Raw genomic sequence first — 18,064 nt, forward strand, 5'->3', positions numbered from 1 at the left:
TTGCTTTATATAGACTAGTTGCTTAAAGCAATGTGTAAGCACTGTTGGTGGTTGGTTGCAAGCTTCTGGAAATGTAGCGGCTTCTAAAAGCCAGACTGTGGTTCTGATGATGGGGAACTTGTGGAACTCTGTAGAGACTTCTAGAAGTCAGACTGTGTTTCGGGTGATGGGGAATTGATGGAAGTGTGTAAAGCCAGTCTGTGGTTAAGAACAGAGCCATGGGTATTACCTTACATGTCACCTGTGTTGCTCTCTGGGGCTCCGGTTGTGAAGGTGAACAGGAAGGGTTGTCTGTCTGAGAGACGGTGTTCTTGAGTGACTTACATCATAGAGCAGTGATTTATCTCATTAATGATCCTATTAACACCCGGAGCACCAGCTGGAGTGGTCTACCGGTCAACTGATCACTGCTAGAGACCATAGAAATATAATTAGATTATATTTCAGTTATGGGGAAACAAAATCTTCTCTATTTTGTGCCTACTAAACTTCGTCCAACCTGTGCCTTGGCCAGGACTGGTATTGTCATTTGGATTTATTTCATCAATGATACAATATTTTCAGGCAGAAAATGAAATCCAACTTAATTAATTTGTGATATTTCACATTTGGGTTCATTTAATCATTGATGCAATATTCGTCAAGAAATGAATTCCGACTCCATAGAACTTCAAACATTGCTGTCTCAACAGTCTAAAAGCATTTCTTCTTCTGAAAATCAGGATACAGTTGTTTTGTTTAGGTTATTGAAAAGCTATTTCATTCTGCCGGATCTCTTTCCTTTCACAACATGGTGTTATTGGTGTAAAAAGAACTGTGTTATTGGCTGTTTAATGAAAATATAAAATTGCTTATTTATTCCATTGAGGGCTTGTTACTCTCAAATTTACAGTGATTGAGTGGTCGGTGAGTTGGAACAGTGACAGTGTGCATTACTTGTTTCAGTTTTTCACACGTAATGAGCCGGGAAGAACAGGGGTGATGGTTATTGAATGCCTTTTGTTTATGAATACCAATAGATGAGCAATATCCCACATTATGGTGTCTTGTAAGCAGGGAATCGTCGGATGAAATGAGCTGCACATTCTATCATTGGCTTCAGTTTGTGTGAGCTCTCGCTGCTAGGATGAGGAAGCGTTTTGATAACACATGCAAATGGAGGGAATAGTTTGCCTTTATAAAAATCTGTCATCTTCCTCCACGCTCATAGAAGTTTGCAGGCATAAGAACATACACACACACACACACACACACACACACGGACATAAAAGCACACTCGCACACACAGCATAGGCACACAAAAAAAACACAAGCACACTCACACCCACACAGACTCACATAGGCAAGATAGCTCATACTCTACAATTCTGCACGCTCACACATCTTTGTTGATTTTAAAAGGCCATTAATGCTTAACACAAATGGCTCTGCATTCAAGATTTTTGCACTAGTGTGAAAATACTGTATACAAGAATGGAAAATTTCAAAATGTATAATTATGTACATTCTGCTGTGTCTCCACTGATGGATAACAATATATAACTATAACTATATATAATATAGAAATAATGACACATTCAGTACCAAATGAATACCAAAGTTAAAATTGCAACGTTAGAACTTAACTGTGAACGGACTAAATGGTTTCTGAGAAGATTTTCATAGGCTGTGTTGTAGTTCATTTCAATTAAAGTAAAAGACTCCCTACTATGCCATTCAATTAAGGAAGGACAGCTTTAATGGTTTAACTGTGCAGTGGATAATATGTTTCTTTTGTAAAAAAAAAAAAAAAAAAAAATGTAGGAACCCCTGTGGTCTTATATACTTAAATAGCATAGTCAGATTTGTTTCATATAATGCCTTTTCACATGCTCAAATCACTTAACATACAGCTGAAGTTGAAAGTTTACATCCACTTAGATCCAGTCATTTCAAACTATAGTTTTGGCAAGTTTGTTAGGACATCTACACTAAACAAAAATATAAACGCAACACTTTTGTTTTTGCTCCAATTTTCCATGAGTTGAGATCAAAGATCTAAGACTTTTTCTATGTACACCAAATGCCTATTTCTCTAATTTTTTTATCACAAATTTATTTAAATCTGTGTCAGTGAGCACTTCTCTGCCAAGATAATCCACCCACCTGACAGGTGTGTCATATCCACATTCTGTTTAGACAGCATGATTATTGCTCTGGTGTGCCTTAGGCAGGTAATAAAAGGCACACTAAAATGGGACAACAAAGTCAAGGCATTGGAGTGGCCATCACAATGCCCTGACCTCAATCTTTGTGAGTTTAAATGTATTTGGCTAAGGTGTATGTAAACTTCTGACTTCAACTGTAGTTTGGAGGGGTAACTCACCCCTCTCAGTTCAGAGCTCCACCTCTCAGTTTGAGTGTCCATCATCACTGCCAACAGTTACATACGCCAGGATCGACTTCAATCCATCAATCAATCAAGTCAGTCATCGATTGATCAAACAATTGCTCATATCCATTCAATTGCATTGCTACGTTTAAAAAAAACCTTCTTCATAAAGATATTATTGCAGCCAGGGCTTAAACCACAGGGTGACAGTGAGGAGAAGGTCCCTTCATGGGAAAACACCTTGAGAGGAACTAGCTGCAACTGCAGCCTGAAGTCTGCGTCACACTCAGTTGCACACAAAATAGATGTCAAAATAATAAAAATTAAAAGCACACAGCCACTCTATTTCAGAATGACAACTAGATAAAAAACAAGATATTCCAATTGTTCATAGTGTGGTTCTTTCTGCGGAAAGTGAAAAATTAAGTCAAAACACTCAAAGTGATCAGTCATCAGTTTTTTTTTTCTGTTGCGGTGGTGTATTCCTAGTGTCAGCTCATCCAGGCACACGCTTTCTCCTCAAGTCCCATATCAAGGGAAAAGCGCCTTAGCCTGAACCGGGATCAGTAATACACCACCGCCAAACGGATCAAACATCTCTTCGGGTGAATATTTTGACTTTCCGCAAGAAGGAACAACACAACAAACAAGTAGGATATGGTGAAGCAGGTTTTTATTGAGCAGAAGGGAGCGGCGGTGTGCGTATATGTTGGCGTCTATGTGTTTGTGTATTTGTGTGCAACTCAAGTCTGATGCAGACTTTGCAGTTGCAGCTACAGAGGAACCAGTCTGTAGAAATGGGGGCTTTACTACTGTATGCATGACCTGATAACTTGTACAACATGGAGGCCACATCCTCCATCTAATTTTGAAAAACTTAAAACAAAATGTTAAGTTTAAGCACTTGCCAGCTTTACTTTGTATCTCTGGTTATGTGGTCTGGTAAAGCTGACTGTGATTTAAGAACTCTAAAGAGTGTCTAAGAGTCTGAACCTCATGTCATCAGACCACCAGCTAGTGATTGATTGACTGATGCTGTTGAAACTCAGACACTGAAAATCCAAAGGGAAAATAAATTGGCCATTTCGTCCATTGAGGATGGCTGCGGGACTCTGCCTATTAGTCAAAATGTCTGAGTGAAAGGATTAACCTGGTACAAACTGCATTCTCTGCCTCAGCTGCATATGGCTACATACACACTGTAGCACCCTCATAGGCTATCCCACTCCATCATTGTTCTCTGAGTAGAATGCGTCCCCCCGGAGCATGGTGATATTAAGATATTACGGTAAGTATGACTCAGGAAATCATCCTGAGTCATCATCTCATCTCTATAATTACTCCTTGATTATTGTATAGTAAAGTTAATGACCTTAATTGGATTTATTTGATATCTTTAATCTTTAATAGTTGTCACCAATGTACTACGGTAGATGAATAGAAGGCAGGCAATACAACAACATGTACGTTGATAGGTTTGCTTTCGTTTTAATGGATTTATTTAATGAGTTACTCAAATTGCCTTGGACCAGTTCTATCTGTGATTACAGTTTCTGGGTGTATGATTTATTGCCCCCCCCCCCCCCCCCATTTTGAGTCTAAATGACTTTCGCATTCAACAGCCGAAATTGAGTTGTCATCATTAATATTTGTGAATATATTGACGGTGTGGTTGGGAATTGACTCAAGACATGGGGAAGCATTAGCGAAGGTGAAGACGTCAATTCTCAATGACAATTAACCTTTCCCACACCCCGTTCTGACTACACACACACACCGACACCGACACCGACACCGACACACACACACACACGCACACACACACACACACACACACACACACACACACACACACACACACACACACACACACACACACACACACACACCATTATGAGTAACTGATTAAAGGAGGTGAATAACTAATTTGCTCTAATTAATCCATCAAAGGCAGGTAATAGAAATTGTGTGTGTGGTTACCATGGAGATGTGATGTTTATTTGCATGTTTTATAAATGCTTTCCATAGAGATTGTTGTGGATTGTAATATTCTTCAAGGGAGTGTGTTCTGTGTTTGCATGCGTGTACTTGGTGTGTGTGTGTGTGTGTGTGTGTGTGTGTGTATGCGTCTGTGTGCATACAGTATGTTATCGGTTTGTGTTGTAGAGATGCAGATATGCGTCTGTGTTGCTGCTGGCATAAAGAGGGAGAGATGCGGAGAATGAGTCTGATAAAGTATTAAAACCTTTAATCTCTGCCGGTGTGATTTGAATAATGAGGATTCTTACATTCAGAGGAGAAGAGAAACAGGCCTCTTTCATATCAAATTCATTTTTTATTAGACAGGCCTGCTTCCTTTCAAATTCGGGGATGAGACTCACTCTCTCTCTCTCTCACTCTCTCTCTCTCTCTCTCTCTCTCTCTGACTCTCACTCACTCGCTCCTTTCATTTTCTCTCTCCACCCCCTCTTCTCTTCTATTATTTTCTCTCCCTCCCCAAACTCCCCTCACTCTTTCTCTCTCTTTCTCTTCTACAGCGCCCACCTCTCCTTTTATCCCTCTCTTCTTCTCTGATCCTTTAAAGGGTGATTATCAGGCAGGATGTGGGACATAAAGAGATGTGGAAGGAGGGACAAGCCTATCATGATGGAGGAGTTCATAGACAACATTGTTCATAGACAACATACACACACACACATACACACACCTACATTTACAAAGTGTTTAGATAGATAGGATTTTGTTTGGGGCTTTGATATTCCATACCGTGTTGCTAAAAAATGGTGGCAATGAAAGAAACGCAAGTGAAATAAACTAATGCTCAGCCTTCTTATTCATTTGATTCGTTTTTTATCTGCGAGTAGTTTCTGATCCAGGGAATCAAAAGACGCAGGTCATAGTTTGAAACACAGTTTTGTGTTTGCAAAACATTCAAAGTCGGTACAAAGTTATATACATGTTGATGGCTCTGTGAGGACTACTGTTTTATGCTGACGTTTTTCAATTTACCCTCTGTGTTTCTTTACCCTCTCATGTTTCATCCTTGGGGAAAGACAAATTACTTCCTCTTTGAATTCTTCAAATGTCATTTGTGTGGTAATCCTTAAATCCCTGTACATATATTTCATTGGATGGCATCAAAGCAGTGTGTATTATTTGATGTTGCCTTTGCTGTTATGTTATGTTCATGTTTACCCTCCTGATGTGTAGTCAGTGCACACAGGCTAGCTAAGCATATGAAGGCAGGAGACACTCATGGGACATATTCAAATGAAGTAGAAGAAAGGGTAGAGAATACACAAACCCATTGTGCTATTGTTGGAAGTGTATGTAAATGTTAATTCCCAACAAAGGGAGACTGCAAAGTGTCTTCATAAAAAAACATTTCGACAGAAGTTTCTCTGGTGGGAAGCAATCCCCCATCTTGCTAAACCAATCCGATCCGAAGAGTTCATTCTTTATTTTTTCTTAAAAAAAAAAAGAAGTTAAATGTTGTTAGGGCATTTCTGCTTTATTGGGATAGAGACAGTAGAGACTGACAGGAAGGATGGGTGAGAGAGAGGAGCGATGACATGCAGGATATGTCGATGGCCGGAATCGAACCAGGGACTTGCGGTAAGCGCATTAGTGTGCTACGCCACTTGACAGGTGCTGCTCAGTCGGTAAAGCCCTTACAGTGCCTAGTTTGTGGATTCCAGTCCTGCTGGCACCTATGGACAAACCAACAAGTTTGCCTTGCTATGGATACTTGCTATGGATAAAACAATGTAAATGGACAAGGCCCAAGTTGAGTCATATATTGAGTCCAAATATGTGATTCAAAACACACTTCCATGGGAAGTACTAGATGAGTCCTGTAGATTCTTCCTCTACAACATCAGAAGGATACGTCCATTCCTCACGAGAGAAATAGCACAACTCTTGGTCCAGACACTTGTGGTCTCCTGTGTTGACTCCTGCAGCGCACCCTTGGCCAGGCTCCCCCGCCTCCGCCATTAGACTTCTGCAGCTCATCCAGAATGCTGCCTCCTGTCTGGTGTTCAACCTCCCCAAATTCTCCCATGTTACCCCCCTCCTTCGGACTGTGTGTTCTATGCCAACATTTACACTCATTGAACACCTTATTAGGAACACTATACTAATACAGGGTAGGACCTCCCTTTGGTCTCAAAACAGCCTCAATTCTTTGTGGCCTTGATTCCACAAGATGTTGGAAACATTCCTTTCAGATTCTGGTCCATGATGATGACATGATTGCATCATGCAATTCCTGCTGATTTTTCAGGTGCACTTTCAAGCTGTGAATCTCTTGTTCTACCACATCCCAAAGGCGTTCTATTGGATTCAGAGTCTGTGACTGCGAAGGACACTGAAGAACACTGAACTCCTTGTCATGTTCATGAAACCAGTTTGAGACGACTTTTGCTTTGTGACATGGTGCATTATCATGCTGGAAGTAGTCAGAAGATACATTGTAGCCATGAAAGGATGCATATGATCAGCAACAATGCTCAAATAGGCTGTGGCATTCAAGAGATGATTGATTGGTATTAACGGGCCCAAAGTGTTTCAAGAAAACATTCCCCACACCATGACACCACCTGAATGAATAAGAAGGTGTACAGGTGTTCCTAATAAAGTGTTCGGTGACTGTTCACCGATGAGTAAAAAAATATTATGACCACTGACAGGTGAAGTTACATTAACATTGATTATCTTGGCACCTGTCAAGGGGTGGGATATTTTAGGCAGCAAGTGAACAGTCAGTTCTTGAAGTTGATGTGTTGGGTGCAGGAGAAATGGGCAGGAGTAAAGACATGAACGACTTTGACAAGGGCCAATTTGTTCTGGCCAGACGACTGGCTCAGACTATCTCTGAAACGGCAAGACTTGTGGGGTGCTCCCGGTCAGCAGTGGTGAGTACCTATCGACAGTGGTCCGAGGAGGGACAAACCACAAATCTGATTGAGCATTGTAGGATGTGCTGGACCAACAAGTCTGATCCACGGCGGTTCCACCTCGCAACTTACAGGACATGAAGTATCTGCTGCAAATGTTTTGGTGGCAGATAACACAGGACCCCTTCAGGGTCCATGCCTCGGTTGGTCGGCTCTGTTTTAGGGGCACACGGAGGACCAACAGCATAATTAGCATATTAGGCAGGTGGTCGTAACGTTTTGCCTCATCAGTGTATATTATAATTAAATTGCAATAGTTTTGGTTGATATGCCTGGAAATGTTATTTTTTGTACCTTTCAGAATATTGTTTTGCTATTTAAGTAAATGCCATTTAGAAAAGCAGCAATTCAGGTCCTGGATAATATAAGGGAGAGAAAATACGATAGAGCCAAATTGCACCTTTGACCCAGGGGTCCCCTTTTCCTCCCGTGTGTGTGTGTGTGTGTGTGTGTGCACGTTTGTCTGTGTGTCCGTGCACTTTTGTGGGAGTCTGTTTACTGCTACTGCTAGTGTCTATTCTGGCTGTATGTGGTTATTGACTGTTGTTTCTGTGGTCCAGCTGGCGTCGGGCATCTACAGCTTCGCCTGTTCCCTGTGGAGCCACCACACAGACTGCTTCCTCCAGCAGACCTACGCCAGAGATGAGACCGCTGCCCTGAGCTCACTGGAAAGGACGCTTCTCTCACTGAAAGGTAAGTCATAATGTAAACACACTGAGGCTTGTGCACGCACGCACGCATGCACACACACACACACACACACACACACACACACTCACACTCACACACTCACTCACTCACACACACACACACACACTCACACTCACACTCACACACACACACACACACACACACACACACACACACACACACACACTCACACACACACACACAATATGGTGCTGAATTTCATGAACAAACATGTTCTTATTTCCCCCTCTAGTTTTGCGGAAGCTGACAGTTCACGGATTCCAGGAACCACAACAGAACATGGAAGTAATGGTGAGTTTGGATAACCAGGAGAAACTAAAAGAATTTGAATTAGGATAAAAAATATATTAGAAATCTTTCTCTGAAATGTCTGGTCAGAGGTTGTGATTGTATTGTGCTGTGTGCAGTTCCTGTGCCTCTCTTCAAATCTTCTCGCCCTCTCAGTGGAAAAAAGTCACACAAAGTGTTTGTGTGTGTCAATCTGTGGTGTATTGATTGCCACGGTGCAGTTTCAGCAACTCTGTTGTCAACTCTCACTTCTTAACTCCTTTTTTCATTAGACTTTATTTCCCAAAGGAGTACCAGTGTGTCCATAACTCTAAAGCTTTGACACTGATGCCCACTATGAATAAACCATCCACATTTGCCTTAGCAGGAGAATTTAGGAGAAGCTGTAGACTCATTCTCCTGAAATCCACTATGTCAGAAGCTCTTAGATTGAATGAATTTTCTTGGAGGTTCTCAGCTCCCATCTAAGATTTACCCAGACACACTATTCTTTGATTGGCTCATATTCAAAGCTCAAGGGACCTATCTTTTAATGCACAGCCATGTGATCACTAAAGCCCCTGTGTTTAGAAGTGTCTTGGTGGACATGGTTTATGTCCAGGTCTCCCTTGAAAAGAGATAGTGAGATTAACCTGGATAGATAAAGGTTGAAACATAATATGACCTCTATTTAACAAGGTCATGGGCAAGTTCACACAGCCCTCTTTATTTGCTTGCGCGTGTGAGCGTGCGTGTGCGTGTATGATTAATATTGGCCCATTTACACTGTGTAATTCCAGCACTAATGAGAAGCGCTCTCTCTGACGGGCTGAAGGTTATTTGAGGGTAGAAATCCGGACATTAAAAAGATTAAATGGAATGAGCAGGTTATTTTGCCTCTAAATGAGTAGGAGAAACCGGGAGAAGTGGAAAATGGGTCACTTTTAATATTTAATAGATAGCTGTATATGCTGCTTGTGATTACCTCTCGAAGGAGCTGAATGTGCAACTGTGCAGTAGTTCCGGCAAACAACTGTTTTGGCTATACCGTGTTTGATCTTTTGCCATTCAGCTCATACATAGAGATGAAATGTTTTGTTAGGAATTCAGCCAGTAGTTTACTTTAACATATCTGTTGATATTCAGCTCATACTCATACAAAGGGCAACGCTATTTTCCAGCCCCAAAGAGAACGTAAGGTTTTAATTCACTGTCGCCATGTGGTCATTCCTCTATTGAATGACAGAGGTTCCTTTGAGGCCAGACACTGAGAAAGCTTTGACGGACATAATGCCATGAGCACCAATTACACACTCGGCGCCTTCAGCATATATCAACTTCTGTACAGTATTCAATTCACTTGCTGGAGGCGTTTGGCCGTCACCTTGGCGTGACGTGTAACAAATCAGGCGGCGGCATGAAGAAAATGAATCGCTATTAACTGGGTCAGATGAGGCGACTGGATGGGATCGTCTCATCGGATCCATGGTGATGACATTTGAATAAATGAGTCGCGACAAATTATGACTGATGAAAAAGTTGCGCATGACTCAGTCATCAGTGATTTATAGAGCAGACCCTTATTCTCACTAATTGTCGTTCATGTTGGTGCTCTTTTACTGTCAAGGTTAGTGATGCTCAGTAGTTGGGAGGTCATGGATCATGTTAAGTAGGGCAAAACCGGGCCTGTTCGCATAGCACTTATTCACTTTTAAAACCTTCTTTCCTACTTTGCTCGTTCTGATCTTGACCAAGTACAGCAGGGTCCTCAGGATGGGTTTTCCCAACATTGGGAAACACTGTTCTACACCCTAAGAAAGAGTTCAAGATGATACCTGACTTAGAACATCTGTTACAAAGCTTTGAACCTTTGTCTCGAAGGTTTGCATCGCATTCATTTGCTGTCCTGGCACTGTAGTTGGGGTGAATTCATGCAGAACAGGCCATTCATTTGATTGGGCTGCAGAAGTGTTTTACAGGACACGGGAGTCTGTCAAGGAAAGCCAATCCCATTTATAATTTTTGCCCCTACCCCCTTTGGAGTGCCACTCGCTTTTCGGCTTGCCCCTCAGAACAGAGTTACATGGGGTAGTGTACATCTTAGGGATCTTCCCCTATCAAATGGGATAACCCTTCAAGACCCTGATACGTCATCAGTAGTATCATAGAAAAGCATGGACGCTTGTGATTCATACGTACATTTCACGTTATCAATCGATCAAACAGGTCATCAAATAAAAAAGAACAATGCTTCATTACCAGGCCAGTTCATGACAGAATAGCGGTGCTCTGTAGACTAGTAACCCAAAGTCCTACCCTGCCAGTCTGCACTGATATCAGAGGAGCGGTAACAAGTGCAACAACTTCGCTGTTGGACTTTAGATAACTTTCAGGCGTCACTCATATGCCATCAATGGGGGGAATTGCGACATGGAAATATGTCAAAATGCGGGACTGTCATGCACAAATCAGCTTTAAAACATTGTTGTAACATTAGGTAGCTAGCTAAAGACATGCATATGCATGTTTTGTTTTGTTTTGTTATGCTTGTTATAAAGAAAAGGTCTATAATACACTCAAATTACATTAAACTAAGATAATTCTATGGTTATCATAATCATAATTTTAAATCTTTATTATCAAAGAAAATAATTACATTTGTGGTTATCTTTTGTCGCTTGTGCTTTCATGTGAATGTGCAAAACAGAGGGGTAGGGCTAAGGGGTGAATGGGTTTGGGCCAATGTTTGATTAATTGGTATCGGCCCATAATTCTATTAAGATGCATCCCTAGTCCTATTGCATGGGTTAGGGTTGTGTATGTCTCTCTGCGTTTTCGTGTGTGGCCACCTCAGGTCCTACCTCATTAGCCGAGCCGCTGTGATGATGTGTCTGTAATCCACGCAGTGTGTGACTGTACCCACTAACACTGGCTGAACACAACCCCTCAGAGAACACACACACACACACACACACACACACACACACACACTACGGTTGGTCATTTGAAGCTACTGAAGCACCAGAAAAACACAAGTCACTTTCCCTCTCTCCTCTTTACCCTTCCTCACCACCTCTTCCCCACTCTTCCCACCTCTCCTGTACACCTCCACCCCCCCCCCCCTGCCCCATCTTGTCTCTGTGCCCCCTCTTCATCTCATCCCCTCCCCTCTCCTGTACACCTCCACCCCGCCCTGCCCCATCTCCTCTCAGTGCCCTCTCTTCACCCCTCCCCTCACCTCTCCTTTACACCCTGTGACGGCCCTGGCCCTATATATTGTCCTGGCCTGTAATAAACATCTGTTTCCCTGTCTGCAGAGAGTACTCCTGCTGGACAGGGTTACTAATCAGCAGAATGCAGGTCAGCTGGTGGACAGCTGATTGTGCCCCACCTGGTTCCAGGATCCAGGGCATAAAAGATCTATGCAGGCCTCAGTATTGAGGCCCCCTTCTAGGCACCATTATTCTTTATTATATTTAGTTTGTTCCTTGTTTCACACCATGCAACACTCACCTCACCACTTTCCACTACACTCACATTACACCACTGATTTACTGACTACCACACCTCATCTTATTATTGTTATATAGGCCTCATTTAGTTTACAATAAACATTTTCTTATCATTACTTACTAAGATCGTGTGTGTGTCTCCCGTTTTTGTCATGGTCATGAGCCTGGCCGTGACAAATTGGGGGCTCCGTCCGTTTTCGTTTTTCTAGCATTATTTTGATCACCTTTTGGTAAGTAAATATTGCTTTTTTTCTATTGAATTCTACCCGGTCGTTTGACTTTTTTGCTTAATTGATGGTTAAAACATTGTGGTTCATTACTTGTGGTGCGACTCCCATGGCTTGTTGCCTTGATTGACAGGGGGTGCCTTGTTAAGTTAATAGGCGCGTGTCTCTGTTAGTAGCCTAGGCAGAGATTTTGGTGAATGAACTGCAAACTGGTGTCGTAGTCGATTCCCCACCAGTTCAAAATGATCGCCTGCGGGTGTTTTTTTTGAAAGCCTTGAGTGGCATATTAAGCATTTTGGAGACACACTTATCGCATTTTTGTATATAATAGCCTATTGTTAATTGATCTGCGCGATCGTTTTGTTTGTAATGGTGCTTAGATAGTTTTTTTTTCTATTGGGGCAAGAGGGTGTATACAATTGGCTGTCAGTTGCGCACATGTAGGCTACGGGGCTGCCCTGGTAGGCTTACGGTCTCTCTCCTTTGAGTCTGGCTGAGCGTTTTTCTGTAGTGTTGCGGTACGGCGGCTAGAGCAATTGTCTCGGGGACACATTCTTAGCTGTCAGGTGGGCGACCAGCTTGCTGGGGGTCTAACCGGGCTGACGAGTTAGTGTTTAAAGATCCTCCCGCTAACGCATGAAGACTAGGGTTGAGCTTACTCAGTCAGGTCCTGGGGTAGGCAGTCAGATAGGGGCATGCTCCGTTGCGAGGTTGTCAATTTCCTCTGATGCGCGCTGAGTTGTCAGTGTATACGTCATCTTGGGTCCATAGGCCTACATTGTCCTGTACTTAATATTGTGATTTAATAAAATAAAAATGTCTGGAGTAGAGGGGTTTATAGCAGCTCCATCCTATGACTTATTGTACCGTTTTACTAAAGCTCAATTGTTATTGGTTGCAAAACATTATGATGTAGCGGTGGTAGAACAAAAGAAACATGAGCTTAGGGCATGTTTAGAGTCGAAACTGGTCGAGATGGCAATTTTGCCACAGCCTGTCAAGGGTTCATCTTCGCCTGTTGCTAAGCACCCTTTTACATTTGACCAGGAAAAAGAATTGCTCAAACTGAGATTAGACCAGGAATTTGCACTTGAGAAAATGAAATGTGAAATCCAAATGCAAACTGTGGAGTTAGAGAGACATAGGTTGAATTTGATTGAAGACGGTAAAATCAGTAGTGAAGTCTTAAGTAGTGGGGGTTCTTTTGCTTCCAGGGGAGCAAATAGAGGCTTATTTGATATAGCAGGAAACTTGAAACTTTTACCTAAATTTAATGAAAGGGATCCTGACTTGTTTTTTTCGTTGTTTGAGCGCGTCGCTGACACTCGTGGTTGGCCAGATGCTGAACGCACCCTCATGTTACAATGTGTTTTTACAGGTCGAGCACAGTTGGCATATTCGTCCCTGAGCCGTGAGGATTCTCTGATTTATGAGAAAGTGAAGTCTGCAGTGCTTAAATCTTATGAACAGGTTCCGGAGGCCTACAGACAGAAATTTAGGAATTGGAGGAGAAACAAGAGTCAGACACATCTTGAGTTTGCAAGAGAATTAGTTTTGCATTTCAATCGCTGGTGCAAGGCGTCTGATGTAGATGATTTTGATGATTTGTGTGATCTGATTGTACTGGAGCAATTTAAAAATGCTATTCCCCAGAATATAGCCACTTATATTAGTGAAAAGCAGGTGACTACTCCTGCTGAAGCTGCTGCGTTGGCAGATGATTTTACATTGACTCATAGCAGGGGTAAGTTTGGAGAGCCGCGCATGTTTGGTGAGTCTCGCGCTTATGTGCCAGAGTCTGGGTTTCAGAGGAGTACCTTTGGTTTTGATATGCCACCTGCTGGTCAGTCAGTTGCAACTGATTTTGGTCGTAGAGGTCAGAATAGTTCAAGGAGTTATGAGAATCAGAATAGTTCAAGGAGTTATGAGAATCAGAATAGTTCAAGGAGTTATGAGAAAGTGTGCAGTCACTGCCATAAAAAGGGGCATGTTAAATCTGAATGCTATGCTTTAAAGTCTAGAGGTAAGCCTTGGGCTCCAGTGTCTCATGGGGATGGGGCTAAAGGGGCTGGTTGCGCGGCGCCGGTGGTGCAGCGGGTTAAGTCTGCTGCCCAAGCCTGTGATTCGCTGTCCCAGGTGCGCTCTACACATGTTGAGTCTCCACAATCCTCTGACCTTGAATCTTACTTGCCATTCCTTACAGATGGTTTGGTGTCCCTCGTCGGTGGGGATGAGAAGGTCCCAGTAAACATTTTACGGGATACTGGGGCATTTGATTCGTTTATTTTAGCTTCTGCTTTGCCATTTTCTGATGCCTCTGACACAGGTGACTCCATTCCCATTCGTGGTATGGGTTTGGCTGTATTGCATGTTCCTCTGCACAGAATAATTCTTTCATCTGATTTGTTTCAGGGTGAGATGACTGTGGGTGTGCGCCCAGCGTTGCCCTGTGAGGGGGTGACCATGATCATGGGTAATGGCTTGGTTGGTGCACGAGTGTGGGCAGATGTGGCGCCACCTGTGGTGGTTACGTCTGTGCCAGTATTTAAAAGCAAGCCTGATGAAAGTGAACGGGAGTTTCCTGAGGTGTTCACTGCGTGTGCCGTAACTCGTGCCATGAGCCGTGCCACGCCTGACCCTGACAAAATGGTGGATGATGTGGAGCATGTGATATCACTGTCTGATTTTCCCCTGTCTGTCCCTCACAGTGAACTGGTGAGAGAGCAGCGGGCAGATCCAAGTCTGAAAGAGCTGTTTGAGGGAGCTCTCCCTGCTGGGGGGGTGAGGAACAGCGCCCATGCCTATTTCATTCACAATGAGGTATTGGTGAGGAAGTGGGTTCCCCATGGCGTTGAGTTTGTGGGAGACCCCATTTACCAAATTGTTGTGCCCTCCAAGTATCGCAGCTTGGTTCTGCAGGTGTCACATGATGAGGGTGGACACCTAGGAGTTTCTAAGACCTATGATCGCATCCTCCGTTACTTCGTTTGGCCTCGCCTTAAGAGGGATGTGGCAGCCTATGTAAAAACATGTCATACATGTCAGTTGACAGGAAAGCCGAATCAGAGCATTACACCGGCTCCATTGAGTCCGATTCAGGCAACCAGTCAACCGTTTGACCATCTCATTATTGATTGTGTAGGTCCCCTCCCTCCGTCTCGTACTGGGGCTAAGTATTTGCTGACAGTTATGTGCCAGGCTACCAGGTATCCTGCAGCTTATCCCTTACGCAATATCACCACCAAGTCTGTAGTCCGTGCCTTGACTCAGTTCATTTCAATCTTTGGCATACCAAAAATCATCCAGTCTGACCAGGGTTCTAATTTCTCTTCCCATCTGTTCGCTCAGGTCCTGAAACAGCTGCGCGTTAAGCACAACAGGGCGTCAGCCTATCACGCGCAGAGCCAGGGCGCATTGGAGCGATTCCATGCAACTTTGAAATCTTTGTTGCGCGCCTACTGTACTGAGCTGGACGGAGATTGGGAGGAGGGGCTTCCTTGGATGATGTTAGCCGCCAGGGAGGTGAGCCAGGAAAGTACGGGTTTTAGTCCCAATGATCTGGTGTTCGGACACACAGTACGTGGCCCCTTGGCCGTTATCCAAGATGATTGGAAAGAGTCCGAACCACCAAAAAACTTGCTTGGATACGTGCTCGGCTTTAAGCATAGGCTTTATGAAGCCGGTGAGCTGGCAAAAGAAAAACTAGCTAGTGCACAAAAGAAAATGAAACGCCTTTATGACCGCCGAACTGAGCCACGGAGGTTTAGCCCGGGTGATCAGGTTCTGGCACTCTTGCCCATGGTTGATTCCCCCTTTTGTGCTAAATTTACTGGTCCACATACTGTAGTAAAGCAAGTGTCTGATCTTAATTACCTGATTGCTACACCTTTGCGTAGGAAGCCTAATCAGCTCTGCCACATTAATTTATTGAAACCGTATTATGACCGTGTGTCTGATTCTGTGGAGCAGGCGTCAGTTCCTGTTCGTCCGGCGTGTGTAGCCAGTACAGTAGGGGATTCCCCTCAGGTGGTGGCAGAGCCTGAGGAGGATGGCCTATCCAGTCCCGACCAGGAGTTGTTGACTGGAAGATTGAAAAATTCAGAGTCCCTTCGTGATCTTGGGAGCTCGTTGGGGCATTTAACAGAGGTTGAATGTACCCAACTGCTGCATCTTGTTAAGGATTATCCATCAATTTTTACGTCACATAAAAGGGAAGGACAATGTAGTGGCAGATGCATTGTCCAGGGCCCCTTGTTAAAATTGTTTTTGTGTTAACTAATTTCCTGTTTTTACCCTTCTACTGTTCCTGCTCCTCTTAATTATGGCTTCATTGGTACCTGTTGCCGAGGTTGGAGTAATGGTGGTTGGTCCTGAATACAGGTGATTATATATTATTTTACTGTGGGGTGTTTCCCTGTTGTGCAGTGTTCCCTTTGGGACCCTGTTTCTATGGGAGGGGGTGTGACGGCCCTGGCCCTATATATTGTCCTGGCCTGTAATAAACATCTGTTTCCCTGTCTGCAGAGAGTACTCCTGCTGGACAGGGTTACTAATCAGCAGAATGCAGGTCAGCTGGTGGACAGCTGATTGTGCCCCACCTGGTTCCAGGATCCAGGGCATAAAAGATCTATGCAGGCCTCAGTATTGAGGCCCCCTTCTAGGCACCATTATTCTTTATTATATTTAGTTTGTTCCTTGTTTCACACCATGCAACACTCACCTCACCACTTTCCACTACACTCACATTACACCACTGATTTACTGACTACCACACCTCATCTTATTATTGTTATATAGGCCTCATTTAGTTTACAATAAACATTTTCTTATCATTACTTACTAAGATCGTGTGTGTGTCTCCCGTTTTTGTCATGGTCATGAGCCTGGCCGTGACAACCCCCCCCCCCCTCTCTCTTCATCCCCTCTCCGTGGTCTCCTGGTAGATGAGGATGCTAGTGCTGGTTGTGTTGAGTGATTCATGACAGGCCTGTCCTCCTCGTGGCCCACCTCAGGACTTAATGTCTAAAAGTGCTTCCCAAGTGTGGTCGCAAAGTCCGCTCGAAATACTTATGAGACAATCATGAGCGATGTGCCCATCATGATGTCAAAGACATTGACCTGACTCTTTCACCTCTCTCTCACCCTCCTCTCCATCCTCTTAACCCCCCCCCCCCTCCCCTCCCTCCTTTCTCTCCAGGGCTTCCTGAATGCAGTGTTTGAGCGGTTAAAACAGTTCCTAGAATGCTGTGAGTACTTTCTCTCTGTTTTCTTTCCTAAAAAAAGGCTTATACGCTTATACAGATTTTGACCCTGTTGACCCCCCGCCACGGACCGTGGTAGAAATATCATAATGCTATCAGGCCCTGCTATCACACAATATGTTCCTCTGGCGGGGGGGGGGTCAGTGAGTGTTGGTTCTGCTGGTATTTTGGTTCCTGGGGCGATAGCTGGAGACTCATTGACACTGAGCAGGCGAGGGGAGAAATAAAAGCTCAGGCAACGCTAGATAAGGTCAGATAAACACGCCTGGCTTTAGAGATGGCCATCCTCCATCCTCTTGGCTGCTGCTCCCCGGGAGAGAATAATAGGTCATATGTCTGTTTAGAATGCCTGGTCTGTCTGTCTGTCTGTCTGTCTGTCTGTCTGTCTGTCTGTCTGTCTATCTTGTCTGTGTTGTCTGTCTTATCTGTGTTGTCTGTCTTATCTGTCTGTCTTGTCTCTCTGTCTTGTTTGTCTGTCTTGTCTCTCTGTCTTGTCTGTCTGTCTTGTCTATCTTGTCTCTCTGTCTTGTCTGTCTGTCTTGTCTGTCTGTCTTGTCTGTCTGTCTTGTCTGTCTGTCTTGTCTCTCTGTCTTGTCTCACTGTCTTGTCTGTCTTGTCTCTCTGTCTTGTCTGTCTGTCTTGTCTGTCTGTCTTGTCTGTCTTGTCTCTCTGTCTTCTTTGTCAGTCAGTCTGTCTGTCTGTCTGTCTTGTCTGTCTGTCTTGTCTCTCTGTCTTGTCTCTCTGTCTTGTCTTGTCT

General features: G+C 43.7%; 1 protein-coding gene across 1 annotated transcript in view; it reads left to right on the plus strand.

The window, feature by feature from the left end:
- LOC308157759 (importin-11-like) overlaps positions 1 to 18,064 on the plus strand; it is a gene marked incomplete at both ends in the record, with an annotated part of 254,304 nt that overhangs the window by 18,190 nt on the left and 218,050 nt on the right. Inside the window, 3 exons of the mRNA XM_080531366.1 lie at positions 7,890 to 8,022; positions 8,273 to 8,331; positions 17,244 to 17,292. Coding sequence (XP_080387492.1) covers positions 7,890 to 8,022; positions 8,273 to 8,331; positions 17,244 to 17,292 — 241 coding nt within the window. The remainder of the gene's footprint in view (positions 1 to 7,889; positions 8,023 to 8,272; positions 8,332 to 17,243; positions 17,293 to 18,064) is intronic.

This window comes from Nansenia antarctica, assembly GCF_963989245.1.
Source record: "Nansenia antarctica genome assembly, chromosome: 5".
Taxonomy (NCBI): Eukaryota; Metazoa; Chordata; class Actinopteri; order Argentiniformes; family Microstomatidae; genus Nansenia; species Nansenia antarctica.